This window comes from Lagopus muta, chromosome 10 (assembly GCF_023343835.1).
Source record: "Lagopus muta isolate bLagMut1 chromosome 10, bLagMut1 primary, whole genome shotgun sequence".
Lineage (NCBI taxonomy): Eukaryota > Metazoa > Chordata > Aves > Galliformes > Phasianidae > Lagopus > Lagopus muta.
The window spans coordinates 19,435,337-19,452,436 of record NC_064442.1 but is presented as its reverse complement, the minus strand read 5'-3'; the positions used below and the strand labels follow the sequence as shown (position 1 = coordinate 19,452,436).

The 17,100-nt window shown below is 51.8% G+C and overlaps 2 protein-coding genes across 8 annotated transcripts in view; one reads left to right on the top strand and one right to left on the bottom strand.

Annotated features, from left to right (window-relative positions):
- Positions 1–1,534, bottom strand: part of ALPK3 (alpha kinase 3) — a 30,357-nt gene extending 28,823 nt beyond the window's left edge. For 2 of the 3 annotated variants that reach the window (XM_048956104.1, XM_048956106.1), the window contains exon 1: positions 1,308–1,534. In XM_048956104.1, the coding sequence (XP_048812061.1) occupies positions 1,308–1,534 (227 nt within the window). The remainder of the gene's footprint in view (positions 1–1,307) is intronic. The other variant, XM_048956105.1, reaches the window with a different exon arrangement.
- Positions 1,535–7,886: 6,352 nt separating this feature from the next.
- The window catches only part of LOC125698247 (mucosa-associated lymphoid tissue lymphoma translocation protein 1-like), a 30,028-nt gene continuing 20,814 nt past the window's right edge, over positions 7,887–17,100 (top strand). For 2 of the 5 annotated variants that reach the window (XR_007379138.1, XM_048956321.1), the window contains exons 1-8: positions 7,901–7,996; positions 8,727–8,829; positions 8,979–9,067; positions 10,208–10,361; positions 11,054–11,274; positions 12,503–12,599; positions 15,754–15,780; positions 16,582–16,785. Coding sequence is in view for 4 of the 5 variants with exons in the window: in XM_048956321.1 (XP_048812278.1) it covers positions 7,964–7,996; positions 8,727–8,829; positions 8,979–9,067; positions 10,208–10,361; positions 11,054–11,274; positions 12,503–12,599; positions 15,754–15,780; positions 16,582–16,785 (928 nt within the window). In the remaining variant the exon portion in view is untranslated. Of the gene's footprint in view, positions 7,997–8,580; positions 8,830–8,978; positions 9,068–9,781; positions 9,901–10,207; positions 10,362–11,053; positions 11,275–12,502; positions 12,600–15,753; positions 15,781–16,581; positions 16,786–17,100 lie in introns of those variants that run through there. The other 3 variants (XM_048956324.1, XM_048956322.1, XM_048956323.1) reach the window with 3 other exon arrangements.

Sequence of the window (17,100 nt, the reverse complement as noted above, 5' to 3'; positions counted from 1 at the left end):
TAGGAAGTCAAGCTCTAGGCAACCAAAAAGCCTCAGCATCTTATTTATTAAAAATTCTCTATCTGTGATATCTAGAACAGAAGTACTGGACTCAATTACAGTTTTCCTTTGCACCACTAAGCACGGTCTGAAGTCATAGATTGGCTGTGAGTGCTGTATCTGCATTCTTGGTGCTGATGATGCCATGGTATGCAGCCAGACTGCAGTCAGATCACACACTACGATAGAAGCACAAAGCAACTGAACTAAGGCAACTTAACTTTGGCACTGCACAGCTTTAACATCTGACCTCCAGGCAGCACGTTACTCTTTTCTGGTGCCGTATTTATTTTCACAAATCTCAGCTTCTTTCAGGCCTCAACCCTTGACACGCTGGAAATGGATTATTTATAACTCATCAATAAGGAAAGAGGCATGCTCGTTTCAAGGGCTTACAGGTTGAAGAGCACTCCTAGAGAATTCAAAGTAATTTAAAAGCTTTCTTTTGAACAACTAACGCTACAGCCAACACCTTTGCCTTCCCTGGCATGTTGCCTTGTATTCACTAACCTCAACCTCAGAGCTGACAGCATGTTTATCATACCTTCCCCCAGAGAACAAAGCCTCATTGCTACCCCAGACCGCCCGCCTCAGGCCATTTCTAACCCAGGAATGTAGTTCTCGTCACTGCTCAGCCCGTATCTACATTGTAGAAATACCTTTTTGGCAATAAGATAAGGCACTCGCACAGCGGGCCCCTTGCTCAGCGTCTGGTGTAGATAACACAGGCGGCTTCATTGTAGGGAAAGGGCAGGAAGGGCAGGGCAGTATCCTGAGGGCAAGTTTAACTCGAGGATATCGAGGATAAAAAAAAAAATAAAAAAATAAAAAAAAAAAAGACAGAAGCTCGTGTCTGTCAGGATTTCGCAGCAAGACAGTCAGCTCAGCGCTGTTATAAAAAGATGAACGACGCTGACAGCGTCTGCCCCAGCAACAGCCACAGAAATACCGTCCTTCCTCAGGGAAGCAAGGAGCCGGCCCCCCTGCCGAGCACTGGGCCGCCTCGAGAGTCTGAGCGCGTCCTCCCGCTCCGGCCCGCCTTTAAGGCCCGGAGAGGCGCCCGGCGGCCAGCGGACGTCACTTCTACCGCTGCGCAGCGCTCGCCTCCGGCGAGGACGGAGCCCCGCTGCCAGACGGCTGGGCGGCCGCCGCGCCCGCTCAGCATTCCCCACCGCCCTCCGACGCCCGCCCCATCCTCGCCGCTGCCCGCTCGGCGCGGGGCGCCGCCGGCTCGCACCGCCGCCCCCCGGTCCGCCGCCCCGCCTCACCTGTTCTGGGGCCGGATGCTGAGCAGATAGCTGCGCCGGTCGGGCCGCGAGGCCCAGGCCGCGCTTTCCGCCTCCTCCACGCTGCCCCGCCGCTGGGGCGGCGACGTCCGCCCGTTGCCCGCGTACGAGTCGCTGAGGGCCCGGCGCGGCGAGCCCATGGCGGCGGCCGGGCTGCGGCTGCCCCTGCCCGCCGCGCCGCTGCCGGCCCTGTCAATCACCGCCGGCATTTATAGCCGCCCCGCACATGCCGCTGTCACTCGGCGGCGGGGGCCGTGACGCTGCCCGGGCCCGGGGGCCTCCTCCCCGCGGCACAGAGCCCCAGGGGCAGTGGGGAGGTGGGCTCGGCCCGGCCCTGCCTGCTCGGCGGCTGTCAGAGCATAACGAGGCCGAAGCAGGTTTGCTTCGTGATGTCTTCCAGGGGCACATCGGGGATTCGGGGCTCATTGAAGTTCTCTCGAGATGGCCTGTAACATTCCCTGCTGCCCCTGAGGTGCAGCGTTAGTGCTTTGCCTGCAGCATTTATCAGCGCCGTTGCAGCAGTCACATCCCAGGGTCAGCCCCAGGAGCATTTATCAGGATCACAGGAGTGATCGTTTGAGTTGGAAGGGACCTTTAAACGTCATCTGGTCCAACTCCCTGCAGTGCACCGGGGCTCCCACAGCACATCAGATGCTCAGCGGCTACAGCCTGGCGCTCAGTGTCTGCAGGGACGGGGCACCACCGCCTCTCTGGGCACCCTGTGCCACTGCCCTGCTGCTCTTAGTGTCAGAAACTTCTTATATCCAACCTCAATCTGCCCTCTCCTACTTTGAAACCACTTCCACTCATCCTGTCACAACAGACCCTGATAAACAGTCTGTCTCCTCCTTTCTTGCAGCCCCTTTGGGTACTTTAGTGACAGGCCACTCTAGGGTTTCCTTAGAGCCTTCTCTAGGCTGAACAGCCCAGTTTCCCCCCTTGGCAGCTGTTTTTCTCTGGGATTCCCAAGGAAAAGCCCTGTGCTGGCAGTTACTCGTTCTCCCTGAAGAGGACAGCACAAAACAGGGCTGGCTGTGAGAGGTGGGCACAGTCACAAAAGATTACCGAGAGTGATTTAATACCAGATGAAAACATAACCCATAATAGAATCGAATTTCCTCATGTTCCACCTTCATCTTGCTGTCAAGCTGTTGTATCGCATGCCGCAGGCACATCGCCAGAGACACCGCATTGCTCCGTGCAGGACTGATGGATTGAGCAGCCTCGCTGTGGATCGGCTGCCTGCCCACGGCTGTATGCCTGCAGTCTGCAAGAAGAAAACAACAGCAGGTGTTACTGCAAAAGAGATGAGACTGTGCTAGAGAGCTCCCAAGCGGGCAAACAACGGGACTTTGTGCTGATCCCTGCCTGAGGAGAAGAGAGAATGACTGTGACAGCAAGCAGCAAGGCAGGTGGTGGCTGCACACATCCACACAGAACAGAGGGCTTCTTACCAAACCACATGGTTAGAAATGGTGTTTAATTAGAACCTAGGCTACACTGTACTGCTGCGGCATGACCACACTGGTTAGGTGCAGCCACCCCCTTTTATCCTCTTACTACTCTGTGTTTTCCTACACTTGTCCCTTCTCAGACCATCCTGATATCTCCCTTCCCCAGCCTTTGGTTCCTCCCTAGGCATCCCATACAAAGTTTTGCACAGAGCCTGTATATTTCTCCCTTGCATCCCATAAGGAGTCTCCTACCTCTCTGCTTACTTGGTGCCACCTCCAGTCCATGAGATAGGTGGCTGCCCTGTGACAACCCTGAGAGGAACCAGGCTCCTGACTGGTTGCTTGGGGCTGAAAAGATCCTGCTCTGTAGCCCTGTGCTGGAATGCCATGGATGACTTATTGCTCCAGAGGTCTGCAATACAAATACAGCACTGGTGTGCGTGGCATGAGAAAGAGAGAAGTAAACAGGCCTAAATCAGCCATGAGCCCCAGAAAAGACCTAGAAAACAGTGAAAGTGCTGGGAGGCACCAGGGCACAAGGCCACAACACAGACGTGCAGATACAAACTGATATAACTCAGCCCAGACCTCAGCTACTAGTTGTCACGGGTGTACCAAACCTTGGAAACCAAGTGGAAGGGGAGATTTGTATGAGCAGAACCTGATGTCCACCAAGAAAGCTGTCAAACTCAGCAGAATCCCAAGCCCATGTAGAGGGAAAATCAGTGAAATCTGTGGAGCATGAGGCTGGGGAGAAGGTTGCAAAGGGACACAGTGGCTGTGGGGAATCCAGAATGCAGTCCAACAGAGTGGGGGTTGGTAGACAGCACTAAACTGAAAGCCAGGACCCCAAGTCTGTTCTACTTTCATACAAAACTTCTTGGATCCTGCTGGCCTGTCAGAGTCAGTGTATAATGGATTGACAACTTAGGTTTTCATGCTTGCAAAAGTTATACTAGTCCAAAGCAATCCAGCTTTGGATGTATCCGGTTGCTTGACAGCATCCTGATCAGACCTGCTGCTCTTCCACTCAAGTCCCATAGAAATGCTTATCTTAGCTCAGATCTCAGGACAGTGTTTTGGAAGGGGTCCTACATCATTTCACATGTAGGTACTGGAGTTTATTTGCTTTTTGCAGGTCACTATCACAGATGATTGTACTGTCAAGCAAGCAAATAGCTGAAACTGGGACATCAGAGAGGATACTTGGTCTTGGCAAATGCAAAGATGGAACTCATAGAACCTCTGGATTTGCTACTAGGAAGTACGGGGAGGATTGTCTCAGAGACTGAAGATCCCACCTCAGTACTTCCCACAGAGTTATACACTCTGAGGGACAGGGAAAGAGTGTCTTTCAAAATAATACCAGGGGCTGTGCGTGAAGTTAGAAGATGGTACACTCAGTAAAACAGAGATGCTTGCTCATGCCTCTTTTCATTAAGCTGATTCCACTCATTGTGTGTCAGCAGAAGTTGGGAAAAAAAAAAAGCCAAACAAAAAAACAGGAGAAATCAGTGGAAGAAAAATTTGTTGAGGCTTCCTCAGGACAAACATATTAGCTTTGCTTTAAGAAGCCTCCAAGCTACAAAAGGATACCCATTGTGTGCATGCTCCAATCTCTCGCTTTGTGCCGTTGCCCTGTGTGAGAGGCAGGATGCTGGGAGACCCGTTGTGGCATACCTGACATAAAAGGAGATGCTGGGAGAACTACCTTTAATCTTTATAACAGGACTAACTAGAGACCTTCTTGCTGTGTTCAATACCTCACTGGGTGCACGCAAGACAGAGCCAGCACGTCCCAGAGGCACAGAGTAACAGGCAACAAAGACGAGTTGCAGTGAGGAAAATTCAGATCAGATGTCAGGAGAGAAAAAAATGCCCTGTCAGGGAGATCAAACAGTGCAACAGAGACCAGGAGGTGGGCAATCTCCGTCTGTGGAGATCGTTACATGTGTGATTTGCGGAATCAAACTCTAACCCATGTAAGGTTAAAAGAGCAGGTACGTCTTTATTTCAGCGCTGCGCCACACGCCGGGTGCAAGGGGGATCACTCCTCCTAGTTTGCACACCAGAGAGTGGAGTCTCGCTACATTTATTAGCCAAGCCATACATATTCAGTAGTAATACCCAAGACTCACTGATATATTCATTACTTTTCCGGGAATTCATTTACATACTGTTCCCCCTCCCGAGGGCATGCGCAGTAGCTTCTATTGGATGAAGGCTCCACGTCTTCCTCCCCATTCGGTGGTCGTTTGGGATGAAGTCAGACATCTCCCTCGCCACTTCTTTCTGACCTTTGTCCCAGTTCTGGGGTCTTCTCATGCCCTGCATGCCTCAGCAATACCCTATTCTGCTTATCTTCCCTTTTTTCATTGCTCTCTTAGGGGCTCCTCTTCTACTGTCTGGAGAGGGCTCCCTTTTTAGAATATTCCTGGGCTGACAAAAAGGTTAGACTAAGCAATAAGTTTCCCTTGAGTTAGCAAAAGGTTAAACTAAGTGATGCTATTTGTGACCTCTTTTGAGTTAGCATAACCAAGCGATGTTATGGACCCCTTACATCTTGTATTCTTCAGCTTACTACCTCATGTGGATGGGACAAGCAGCTGAGCAACTGGTTCAGATCCTGCCTGGACTGGGTGTCTGAACTAGAGATTTCCAGAGGTTCCTTTCGCACCCCATTCACATTGTGGTTCTGCTCCTCTCCCCACTACTGTAGGGAAAACTGGATGGCAAGAGCAGGCTTAGCACCCACCAGCTCAAGCGCAATTGGGTGAATCCTGCTGTAGTGTTTGAGCCTTCCCTCAGACACATGGTGAACGTCTATTTTTCTGACCTTTCAGGCTCTCAGTTGGTTCTTGTGCCTAGTTATCCTGCTGAGACAGAGCTTTCTTTTACAGCACGTCTGTTTGCAGAGTGACAGTGCCTTCTGCTTCTGTCTGCATTTGGAAACTTGCTCTCTCACCATTTTGTTTTTGAAGTCTAAGCCAGTCAGCCACGAGGCTTCAATCCTTGTTAGCAAAGCTTTCGTCCTCTGCCTGCAAATCCAGCGCTGATTCACAGCAAGTCACAGATGTTTTCTCACTCCTCTCACACAACCCTTCCTTTTCCCATCCTGCATACATAAATGCAAGTCCCTCCCTTTCTAAACAACAAGCTTCTTCCTGCTCTCCAGTGCAATGTCAACAAGTAAACACCACTGGCATGCAGAAAAAAACAAAACAAAATATACTCTTGGCCACATGTTCATGTAGAAGAGCTTGTATTGATCTGAGGACAAGCACAGCAGACTTTTGACAAGGTACATAATGGAAATGCAGCAGACTATAGCTGATTGAAAAGATGCTGCATCAAGCAGAAGTGTCATCTTTAGCTTCTGGAAAGTGTTGGGGTTAATTTAATGATTATTTTTATTATCTACCTGCACTACATTTATATCTACTCAACATCACAGATGTGATAGAACGATGTGGAAAACGTTCAGACAGGACTTTCATTTGCAATCTATTAATATGTTTATTTACAGATGTAGGAGTATATTTCAAAATGCTTGGCTGGATGGTCTCTGAATTCTGTGCTGGGTCTGTGTGTTGTTAGAGACAGCTGGGGAGGTGGGCAGAAGGAAAGGACCTGTGACTGTGCTGAGTATCCTCTTCCCAAATCCCCTCTGCTCACTAATGCCATGTGAAAGATTGCCACCTTTGCAGGAGCAGAGCATGACCGTCCCATTCTGCACAGAGAAAATGATCCTTCCTCCATCCTCCATCAGCTGTGTTGGTTTCTGCTTTTTCTACAGTCTGCACCCTCATCACTTGTAAGAGAAAAGCACTGGGGAGTGGGGACTAAGCACTGCTGAATTCTGCCAGCCCTGTGGCGTGACTCAGCAGTGTCCCTTGCCTGGGGAAGCATATGGAGGTGGTTCCCCTTGCACCATTGCACATCTCCTGTCCATTCCTTTTCTCTCAGCCGTTACTGCTTCTCTTTGCCATCTGGAGCTGTCTGCATCCTTTTGTGCCAATGCTGAAGGTAACTGCCGTACGTGAGGAAGGAGAGACAATAGTGGAAATTTGTCCCTGCTGATCCTAAGCCCAGACCTGCTTCAGCCCTATCAGTTTTGTGTCATGCTCCCTGCCTGCTCACTTCAGAGAGTAACGTAAGGTTCTTTGGGAATTATGGTCACTCCTTCTTCACCTTCTGCTCTCTCCATTCCCAGTTGTGCGGACCACCAGCTGTGACCTCTGCTCCTTTCCGCTTGGTCTGCTCTTTTGAAAGGTCGTAAGTATGGGTTCAGTGAGTCTGTTCTTATATAGGCCACTGCAGATCTCACATCGTCTTCCTTGTCCCTTGGGTACCTGCTCCAACACCATCATTCCTTCTACAAGGAAGGGCAGCTAGCCCCGGTGTGGATGTGCCATAGAGCCACATAGCAAAATTAAATTTATGCTGGGGAACTCTTATCGTTTCATTTGCTCAGACACAATTGCAGCCTCATCTGAGATGCTGGTGGCAGAGGATACTCTGCCTTTTGTGCTCTGCAGATGGAAGTCACAGAGCAGCGATAATGAACCTCACATTCACTGCTGTGTTGTTTCTAAAATCACAGCCTGCGCGCGAGCGTAATTCATTTCATTAAGCTGTAGCTCCAGAAAGGCTCAAAGGATCTCTCATCCTGGCATAAAGGACTGTTTGCGATAGAAATCTGACAGGCACAAGTATTCTGGTCCCAGAAGACCTCTCTGAAATTAACTCCTAAATCAATTGGCTGCCTTATTAATGAATCCTCAGACCCATTTCCGCATCCGGTGAGGGAGATTTCAGGAACCAGGGGAGCGATTTCACACTTCTCGTTCATACCACAAAGGTTAAGTTTGGGCTTTGAGTAGAAAATCAAATGACTCGGAGCATGCAGTTAGGGCCTGCTCAGAGCTTATGGTGCTGCTCCAGCAGCTGGGCTGTGAGAGCAGGCTGTCCCCAGCTGTCACCCTTCTGCCATCCCACAGGGGCTTGTGCAACCTTGGGGCGGGCTGGCCATGAGCCACTTCCCCTGCAGCCCTCGTGATGCCTGGCCCAGCTGGCAGGGGATTTCTCAGTGGAAGCAGCCTGACAGGTTGTCATTACCTCGGGTGGTGCTCACCTTACTTCTCCCAGCTAAAGGAAAGGGGACAACACAGCTGGGGCTCCACCATGAGCCTTGGAGCTTCAGCCCTGTTGACAGAGGTGAGCGATGAGGCTGAAGGTGAGGAATGAAGGGAAGGGATGGGGAGGAGGGTGGCTGTGGGGATGGGCATGAGAGCAAGGGTGGTCGTGGGGATGTGTGGGGGCACCCACAGGGACACTGGTCAGGACTGCTGTGGGTATGAGAATGAGGACACGCGCAGGGATGGGGTGAGGACACCCACGGAGATAGCGGTGAGGATGCTTATGAGCACGGGGGTGAGGATGGCTGTGGGGATGAGGTGAGGACAGCCACGGAGGTGACCGTGAGGACAGCCGCAGGCATGGAGCAATGACCCTTGAGGGGATGAGGTAGGGACAGCACGGGGGCAGCGCTCGGAACAGCCGTGGGGACAGGGCTGAGGCCGCCGTCGGGCCGCGTTACGGACACCCGCGGGCACGGGGCCGACGACGCTCAGGGCAGCGGCAGGCGCGGGCACGCCGGAGCCCCGCGGAGCAGGCCCTACCCGGCCGCGCAGCCAGCCCCGGCCCCGGGCGGAGTCGCCGCGCTGTTTCGCTTTCGGAGCGGGGCGACGGGGCGGGCCCGGCGGCACGGAAGCGCGGCGCCGAGCGCCCGCGGGGCCTTCCCCGGGCGGCGGGGCCGACGGCAGGTGAGTCCGGGGGCCGTCCCCGGGCCCGAGGGGGAGACGTCCGAGCGGCCCCGGGGACGAGCCGGAAGAGCTCGGGGCTCGCGGCCGGGCGAGCCCCGGTGAGCGCCTCCGCCTCTCTGCAGGGCCCGCGGGCTCCCGGGGAGCCGGAGCCCGGCGCTGCCCCCCGAGGACGGCGGCTCCCCGCTGGCGACCATGGCGGCCCGCGGCCGCCTCCTCTGCCGCCAGGTGAGAGCCCCGCACCGCGGCGCGGCCCGGCCAGGGGCGGCCGCCGAGGGAGCGGGGAGAGCGGGCGGCTCGGGCTCCGCCACGCTGCCCGGGGCCTGGGCGGGCCGGGGGCTCTTCGCGATCCCCGGCCGCCGCTTTCTTCTCCGCAGGTGCTCGGCGGGGCCGGGAGCCGCCGGCTGAGGGCGGCCGGGGCGAGCGAGGCACGGCGGCCGGAGCGCCGGTAGAGCGATGCAGACAGGTGAGCCGGGGCGGGCTGCTTGGCTCTCGTGGTGCTCGGCGGCTCTCGGCGGGCCGTGCGGGAGGCGAGCCTGGCGCATCGGCGGCGGTGATGCGCGGAAGGAGCAGGAGCGACCCGACCCGAACGGGGATGTGTGTGCTCGTGCCGATGTACTCCAGTGCTGTGATCAGTGTTGGTCACCTCACTGCCAGAAGGACATCGAGGACCTGCGGAGTGTCCAGGGAAGGGCGACGAAGCTGTGAGGGGTCTGAAGCACAAGTGTTATGGGGAGCTGGGATGGGTCAGTGTGGAGGAGGCTCGGGGGAGACCTCATCGCTCTCTGTAACTCCCTGAAGGGAGGTTGTGGTGAGGTGGGGGTTGGCTTCTGCTCCCAAGTGAGAGGATGAGAGGTGATGGCCATAGGTTGCACCAGGGGAGGTTCAGGTTGGATATTAGGAAAAACATATTCTCTGAAAGAACAATGGTGCATTGGAACAGGCCGCCCGGGGAGGTGGTGGGGTCACCATCCCTGGAGGTGCTCAAGAACCATGGAGATGTAGTACTTAGAGACGTGGTTCAGTGGGAGATATTGGTGGTAGGTGGATGGTTGGACCAGATGATCTTCGAGGTCTTTTCCAACCTTCATGGTTCTGTAATTTTGTGACCCATTCAGTGCCACCCCAGCGGTGTCCATCTCCTTGCTTGTGTTGCAAACCCACGCCTGTTTCCCAACAGCCATTGTGATCACCGAGCAGCCGGTCTCTGTCTCCGTTCCTGTTGGGTACTCCTTCACTCTGCACTGCAGAGCCGAGGCCCACACCTCACTGCAGTACCAGTGGTTTTGTCAGTGCCAGGTAATGTTGTGAGCAAGGGTGACTTTCCTCATTGCATTGGGCCAGCTCCATGCCCTGCAGTGAGGTGAGTTGGCCCTCTGTTAGCAGTGCAGGTGGGCAGCGGGAGGCTGGAAGAGAATAGAGGAGATGTGGTAGTACAGATGTGCTTGCCAAGGGTTTCCACTGGTTCTTTCTCCCCATATCCTTGTGAGGAGGTGACACAACCAGGCATTCCAGCTTGTCCTGCCTTTAAAGGGGCTTGCTGGTGCCTTCTGCTACCAGCAGTGACGGGGGAACTTGCTGCCTACTGCCTGTGTTTTCTCTGTAGTCTGTCCGCTACCAGATTCCTGGTGCCACCAAGCAAGACTTGCCCATCACTGCACAGCAGACCCAACTCTACACTTGCAGAATTAACGACCTCTACAGAAATGTGATCTTCTCTGACTGGGTGAAGGTGGAGGTTCATCCACGCGTTGCCGGAGGTACAAACATGTCTTCTAGCTTTGCTCTGTTCTCTGCTTTGCACAGACATTGCTGGATATCACAGCAGTGGTCCTTTGTGGTTTCTGGGGCATTGTGTCCTCCAAGCTCAAGTCATTATATAGGAGAACTGCTCCGGTGATGTGGATCTAAGCAAAACCACTGTGACTGTGCTCCAGGTATTTCAGGTCCCTGTCATGATCCTGGTAACCCCGGCTTGTATTTACCCTCTTGCCCTGCTGACCACTCACTGTGGGTTTACTAGAGGGAAGTTATACTGGGTGTTTGCTGCTAGGTGTTTGCATAGGGCAGAGGGACTGGATGAGGCAGTCTGGCTATTTCAAAGCTGGGCAAAGTAACTTAGGGTGTGCCTGACCTCAGCGTGTTGGCTGCACCCTTAGCAGGAAAGAGTGAGCATCGACAGGAGTCAAGGCACCTTTGGGATCGGGAAGCAAGAGGCAGTGCTTTGTTGTGTCATATGCTGTCATGTATTGCTCTCAAGGATTCTCTGCACCTGGGGCAGAAAGATGTATTGGTGACACTGTGAGCACAGCCATCCTGTGAAAAGGCATCTCCTGGTGTGGGTGGAAAAAGTTTACTTCTCTGTCAAAGCACATGGACTGCACAGAAAAAAAAGAAATATTGTTTTCTGTCCTCACAAAGGGAGTACTAATTCCTTGCCTCTGCTTCACAGGACTGCTCCCTCAGCTCTGGCAAGGAGAACCAGTCATCATCCTCAACCCCACTGAGCAGAAGGTGGAAGTTGGGAAACCACTACAGCTGCAGTGTGCTGCCGTTGGGGTCCCAGCCCCCAGCTACCAGTGGTACCGAAACGGGAACCTGCTGGAACACCAGAAGAAAAAAAAACTCTGGGTAACATTACCTCGGGATGGTTCAGAAACTTTGGCTACTGAGGTGGGTGATGAGAGAAGCCCAATGGGATGGTGTGCATGGGAGAGCTTCAGAAGCCTTGGACAGACTGCTGAAAATTTTATGCTGTTGTCATCCTCAATATGAGGATGACACAGTCCTTCAGTCTAGCTCTTATCTGTGTGCATAGGCTCAGGAATGCTTTGATCTGCGTGATCAGGTGAATGCCAGCAGAAAGCTGTCTCTCCTTGCCTGTTTTCCCCCTCTCTTCAGCCCTGGAGGAAGAGCATTGTGCTCAGACATTTCCCTGCACTGCACGGATCCCCCCTGTTGCTTTGATAGCCCTGACCGAAGAACTGGAGTTGAAGAGGGAATACATTTTATGGGCTTCTTTAAAAGCTGTGGATGTTTCTCTAGGAAATAAGAGATTCACAGATGTGCCAGCATTAAGGGCTCTCAGCAGGCCTCTCATACCTTCTTGTAGCAGCACAAGAAGAACTATTGTATAAATGTGCAAGGTGTTGTGGAGTGATGAAGCTGCGGGAATGGTGTGTGCCTGCAGGAAAGCTAGAAGGAAAAGCAGTTATTCACAGCAGGAGAGAGTCATGGAGTCAGCAAAAGGTCTGATTTTATGGTGGTTCATTGGCTGAGTGCAAGTCAGCACTGTCTTCTTGTTGCAAGAAAGGCAGATTTCTTCCTGGGATATCACTTGAAGGGCAATAAGGGCAAGAGAGCCAAGCTCTTCTCAGATGGTGTTATGAGGGACCATGGTCTCAAACAGCTCTTTTCCCAGCCTGATGACTAGGAAAAGGTTCTTCCTTTGCGGGTGGATGGTACAGCTGTGGAGTATGTACCCAGAGAGGCAGTGAGATCTCTGTCATCAGAGATTTTCAAGACTTGTCTTGACAGCTGCAGCTGACTTGACACAGTTGTGGCTTTAGTTCCTCTCTGAGTAGGAGTCTGGGCTGGAGAACCACAGAAGTTTTTGCAAGCCAGCACTGCTGGGGTTCTTGAGCTCCTTCAGGAGGGTTGGATACAGATGGGAAACATACTACATGATAGAAATCTAGAAAATGTCATCCAGGAGGAAAATTGGGAACCTTCTGGTGTTGGCCACGTGCTGTCCTGCTTGTGTAGCTTCTAGGGCAGAGTATGGCTGTGACACTTTCAGGGCTGGTGGATAAAGAAAGGAGAGCATTTGGGCAGAGCACTTTTGCTCTTCAGAAGAAGGCTGTCACCATAAATAATGTAATTTAACTTTTGATCTGTCTAGATCAGCCACACCAAAGTCAGCGACTCTGGCACGTATCTCTGCTGTGCTTCCAACAGCCATGGAGAGCACTGGACCAACGCAGTGGACATTCGCATAGGTGAGCAGAGCTAAACCACGTCTGCTTTGCAGCAAATCATCTTCTGGTGTGAAAGGGAATTAGACAATTTTAGTGAACTTGAATGGAGATACCAAGCTGGTAGATGAAGTACTGAGATGTTATCCTAGGGCTCAGTTTGTGAAGGGGAAACTGGGTCAGGGTTGTGGGATTGGAAGAGCTAGAACGCATAGCCCTCCCCAGCTTGATCAGACTTAGTAACAAGAAAAAAAGAAAGCCATTGCTTTTAAGGACTGCTTCTGCAGGGAGCCGAATGTGAGAGTGGAGCAGAGCTCTAAGAGATACAGGAGTGTCCTGGCAGTCCTGCAGCAGCTGTCGTGGGAACAGCTTTCAGAGCACTAATTCACACCCTGGATATACTGGATGATCTCAGCAGAGCTGCACGTGTACCCCTGAGCTGGGGACGCAGGCATCAAGCAGCACTGTGATAAATGTGATTCCTTGATAACAGAGTTCAAAAATAGTGAGGGAAGCGGCATCTGCAAAAGGAAAAAAAACCCAGCAGTCTGCCCACCAGACTGTCGTGCAGCTTGGAGTGCTGCTGTGTCCTGCAGTCTGTAGGAAACCTGCTGCATTAGGCTGTGCTCTCAGGTGCTCATTGCAGCCTTTCTTGCCCTGTCAAGTTACTGATTTAATAGATTCCCCAACAAGATGTAGCAGGGTCCTTCATTAAGGTGAATTTACAGCCTCACCGAGTTGAAGTGATGTGGTCAGATGCTCAGATGTATCGTGCTGGAGAGGATGGTGTTTATTTTGGGAGGTTCAGGTCCATCGGGCTGGCAGCCCAGGGCTGATGCTGCGTGTGCTGTGCAACCTGATGGATCCTGGGGAGAAGATGGATCCCGGGAGCCTTGGGCATGCTCTGCCTCTGATGTGACAGCTACTTTGGCTGTGTGCCTTTGCAGTCCTGTGAGACAAGTGTAGCTTTGTGGACTCTTTACTCCACCTAGAGAATTTTCTATGCCATAAGCTTTTCATCTAATGTTTTTCACTGGCATTAAAATCTCTCCAGGGTGCAAATTGGATCTCTATAATCTGAGAGCCCTGTGTACTCTCCTTGCCTCATTGCAACTTGCAAAGCAGTGCCTGGGAGTAGCAGACAGCATGAACAGACTGGGTTGGTTTCCAAATGTTATGGCTGGATAGCTTTAAAATGAGACAAGCAGCTCTGTCAGAGACAGGAAAAGCACAAACAGGTTTGTTCTGGTGGCTTTCCAGGCATTCCTGGAGCTGCAGCACCTAGATTGTCACAAATGGGGCCAGATAGGATCCACCTGAGGGTGCTGAAGGAACTGTTGGAAGTGCTCATAAAGCTGCTTTGGACTGTCTCTCAGCAATCCTGGTCAGCGGGGGAGCTCCCAGGAGACAGGATACTGCCAGTGTGACTCCCATCTACTAAATGGGTTGGAAAGAGGATTTGGGAAATTGTAGGCCTGTCAGCCTAACCTCAGTCTGGGGGAGGTCATGGAGCAGATAATATTGAACGTGATCACTCAGCATGTGTGGGACTGAATGCAAGTGTGGTAATCCGAATTGGGAGAAAGTGCTGATGGGTGTGAGGGCAGGAAGGCCCTACAGAGGGATCTGAACAAACTGCATTGAGGGGCTGAGGCCAATGGGATGAAATTTAACAAGACCACGTACCAGATCCGTTGGTTACAAGCCCGTGCATTGCTACAGGCTTGGGGTAGAGTGGCTGGCAAGCTGTGCAGAGAAAAAGGATCTGGGGGTGTTAGTCAAGAGCCATGTGAACATGTGCCAGTGAAGTGCCCAGGTGGGCAAGAAGGCAAATGGCATCTTGGCTTGTATCAGAAATAGCACAGCCCAAGGAACAGGGAGGTTATTGTCCCTCTGCATTTGGCACCGGTGAGGCTGTGTACCCAGTGTTCATATTTGGGCACCTTACTGCCAGAAAGACATCAAGGTCCTGAAGCGTGTCCAGAGGAGGGCAGTGGAACAGGTGTCTGGAGAGGAGGAGGCTCAGGGGAGACCTTATCACTCCCTACAACAGCCTGAGAGGAGGTTGTGGCAAGGTGGGGATCAGCCTCTTTTCCTGGGTAACAGTGATAGGATGAGAGGTAATAGCATTAAATTACAGCAGGGAAGGCTCACGTTGGGTATTGGGAAATATTTCTTCTCTGAACATGCTGCTCAGGGAAGTGGTGGAGTCACCATCCCTGGAGGTGTTCAGGAACTGTGGAGATGTGGCACTGAGGGACTTGGTTTAGTGGCCATGGTGTTGATGGTCTTTTCCAACCTTATTTCTAATTTCTTATTTCAACCATAATTCTATTATTCTTTAATTAGCAGTACAGTCATTACTGTGTATTCAGATGCTAAAGGTCTTCCAGACCTGTAAGATTTACACAATTAAAATATGTCCTTACTCTTTTTTTCATATAAAGCCTGTAGAGTTTCAGGCTTTTCACTGGGCTGGATTGGTTTTTATAATAGGAAAATCTGTATCTGTCGTGGTAATGATGATTTTCAGGGGCTTCATGCTGGGAATGCTCAGGCGTGGGATTCCTGCATGGATGCCCTGCTGCTCTTCAGCAGGGCAGCTAATGGACTTCACGGATGTGAACTCCATGTTTGGGGTGGCCTTCCTGAGCTGGAATTCAGGAGAAAGCAAACTAGGGTGTTGTAGGTGCTGGGAATACTATCACACCAAGAGCAAACAGTCAGCTTCCTTCCTGCTCAAGGGAGTAGCTCTCTATTTTGAAGCTTATGTTGACTGAGTTTCTTTGTGGAATCATTCTGTTTCCCCTGCCTGCCCTTTCTCCCAGCTCTGTTTCCCAGCTGCTTGCACACAGTCACTCTTCTCTCCAGCATGCCCTGACCTTCATCCCGAACCACTTGCTGTTCCCCTTTGCTGCCAAAATGGGATTTCAGATAAATCCCACGCAAATAGACTCCTCAAATGAGCAGACTGTAGGGTTAACAAGGAAGCGGCAAAAAACGTGCTTGAGGAGCAGCCTGTTTTACTTCTGCAGTTGCAGCAGGGATGCAGATGCACTGTGTGATGCAGCTTTGCATTGCCAGGGGCCATGGAAACAGGTTCCAGACCTGCCATGGGAGCTGGCGCAGGGATGCTGCATGCTGGGCACAGACTTATCTTCCCCTCTTTCTTTTCCAGACACCTGTCGCTCTGGGAAGTTATTTGGTGAGTACTGTCTTTTCTTGAGAAATTATTCCCTTAATTAAAAGTCAAGCTCCAGAATAGATAGGAGGGGAAGGCGTTGATGTGTTTTTCCTGCCCAGGCCATTTCAAGCTTTTATGACAATGCTGCTGCCACAGGCTCTTTGCTTTCTGGATCGGATCTGTAAGGCACAGGATGAGTCTTGTCCCCTGCCAAGACCTCGTCTGTCTCACCATGTGGAGAAAGATTATTCCTGATGAGTAACCCAACCTCGGCCTCCACACCTGCCAAATGACAATGAAATCTGCTTTGCACAACACCTTTTCCTTCTTTGAAATACCTCCTTGGACTAGAGCAAAGCTCCTTGCTCCCACAGCTGCTGAAACCCATGAATCTGATTTTCCCACAGGGATATCTGGGGGTTAAAATGAAAGCAGGAGATGGAGTTTCTTTCCTTTCTCCCTTGGGGAAAGTTACTTCTGAAGATAGCTCAGAGCTTTCCCCTCCCAGGCACCACCAGTATGTGAGACAGACATGACAGGACCTGTGCCAGAAATCCTCAGTAGCACTGATCCTCTGCTGCTCCTGGAGTTTTGCTTCCCAAGTGGAAACTTTTCAGGTTTTTCTTTCAAAACGATGCCTTGTGTGTTTTATTCAAGTGTTGAAAAAGCTGAGGGCTTTCTGGAGGACACTGCAGGCTTGTGACATGTCAAACCTTCCTTCCTAAAAGTGAGAAAGGATTTCCCCTGTCCTCGTGCCAACCAAAGGAAGTTAGACCTTGCTACCTGCTCTGCACTTACAACTTTGTCACTTGTTTTTGTTAGCTACAGGCAAGCTAGCCCTTTTAGTGGGCAACAACCATTACCAGCATCATCCAAACCTGATGGCTCCCGTCACGGATGTGTTTGAGCTGAGTCTTCTTCTGAAGCAGCTGGGCTTCCAAGTTGTCTCTCTCCTGGACCTGAACAAGGCTGAGATGGTGGCAGCAGTCAGTCGGTTCCTACAGCTCCTGGAGAAAGGAGTCTATGGTAAGGCAGCAGTTTACATACAGGTGGCAGCAGTCAGAGAAAGGGAGGAGCAGAGATTTGGCAATTTCCCTAACAGCTATTGTATTAAAATAACAATAATAAATAAATTAGGGGCTCTGCTAACCCACTTTTCTTCATGTGGGTTAGGGTATCCCTGCAGCACAGTCTGCAGTGGTGCCAGGCTTGGCAGAAATCCCAGGTAAACACCATTCAATTTGGGCCAGGTTACATGCAGGCAAAAAAGGTTTTTCTCCATCATGTGGCTAACCTCTGACTCGATTAGCATGGTTTTGTGCTTGGGTTTTGGGAAGCCAG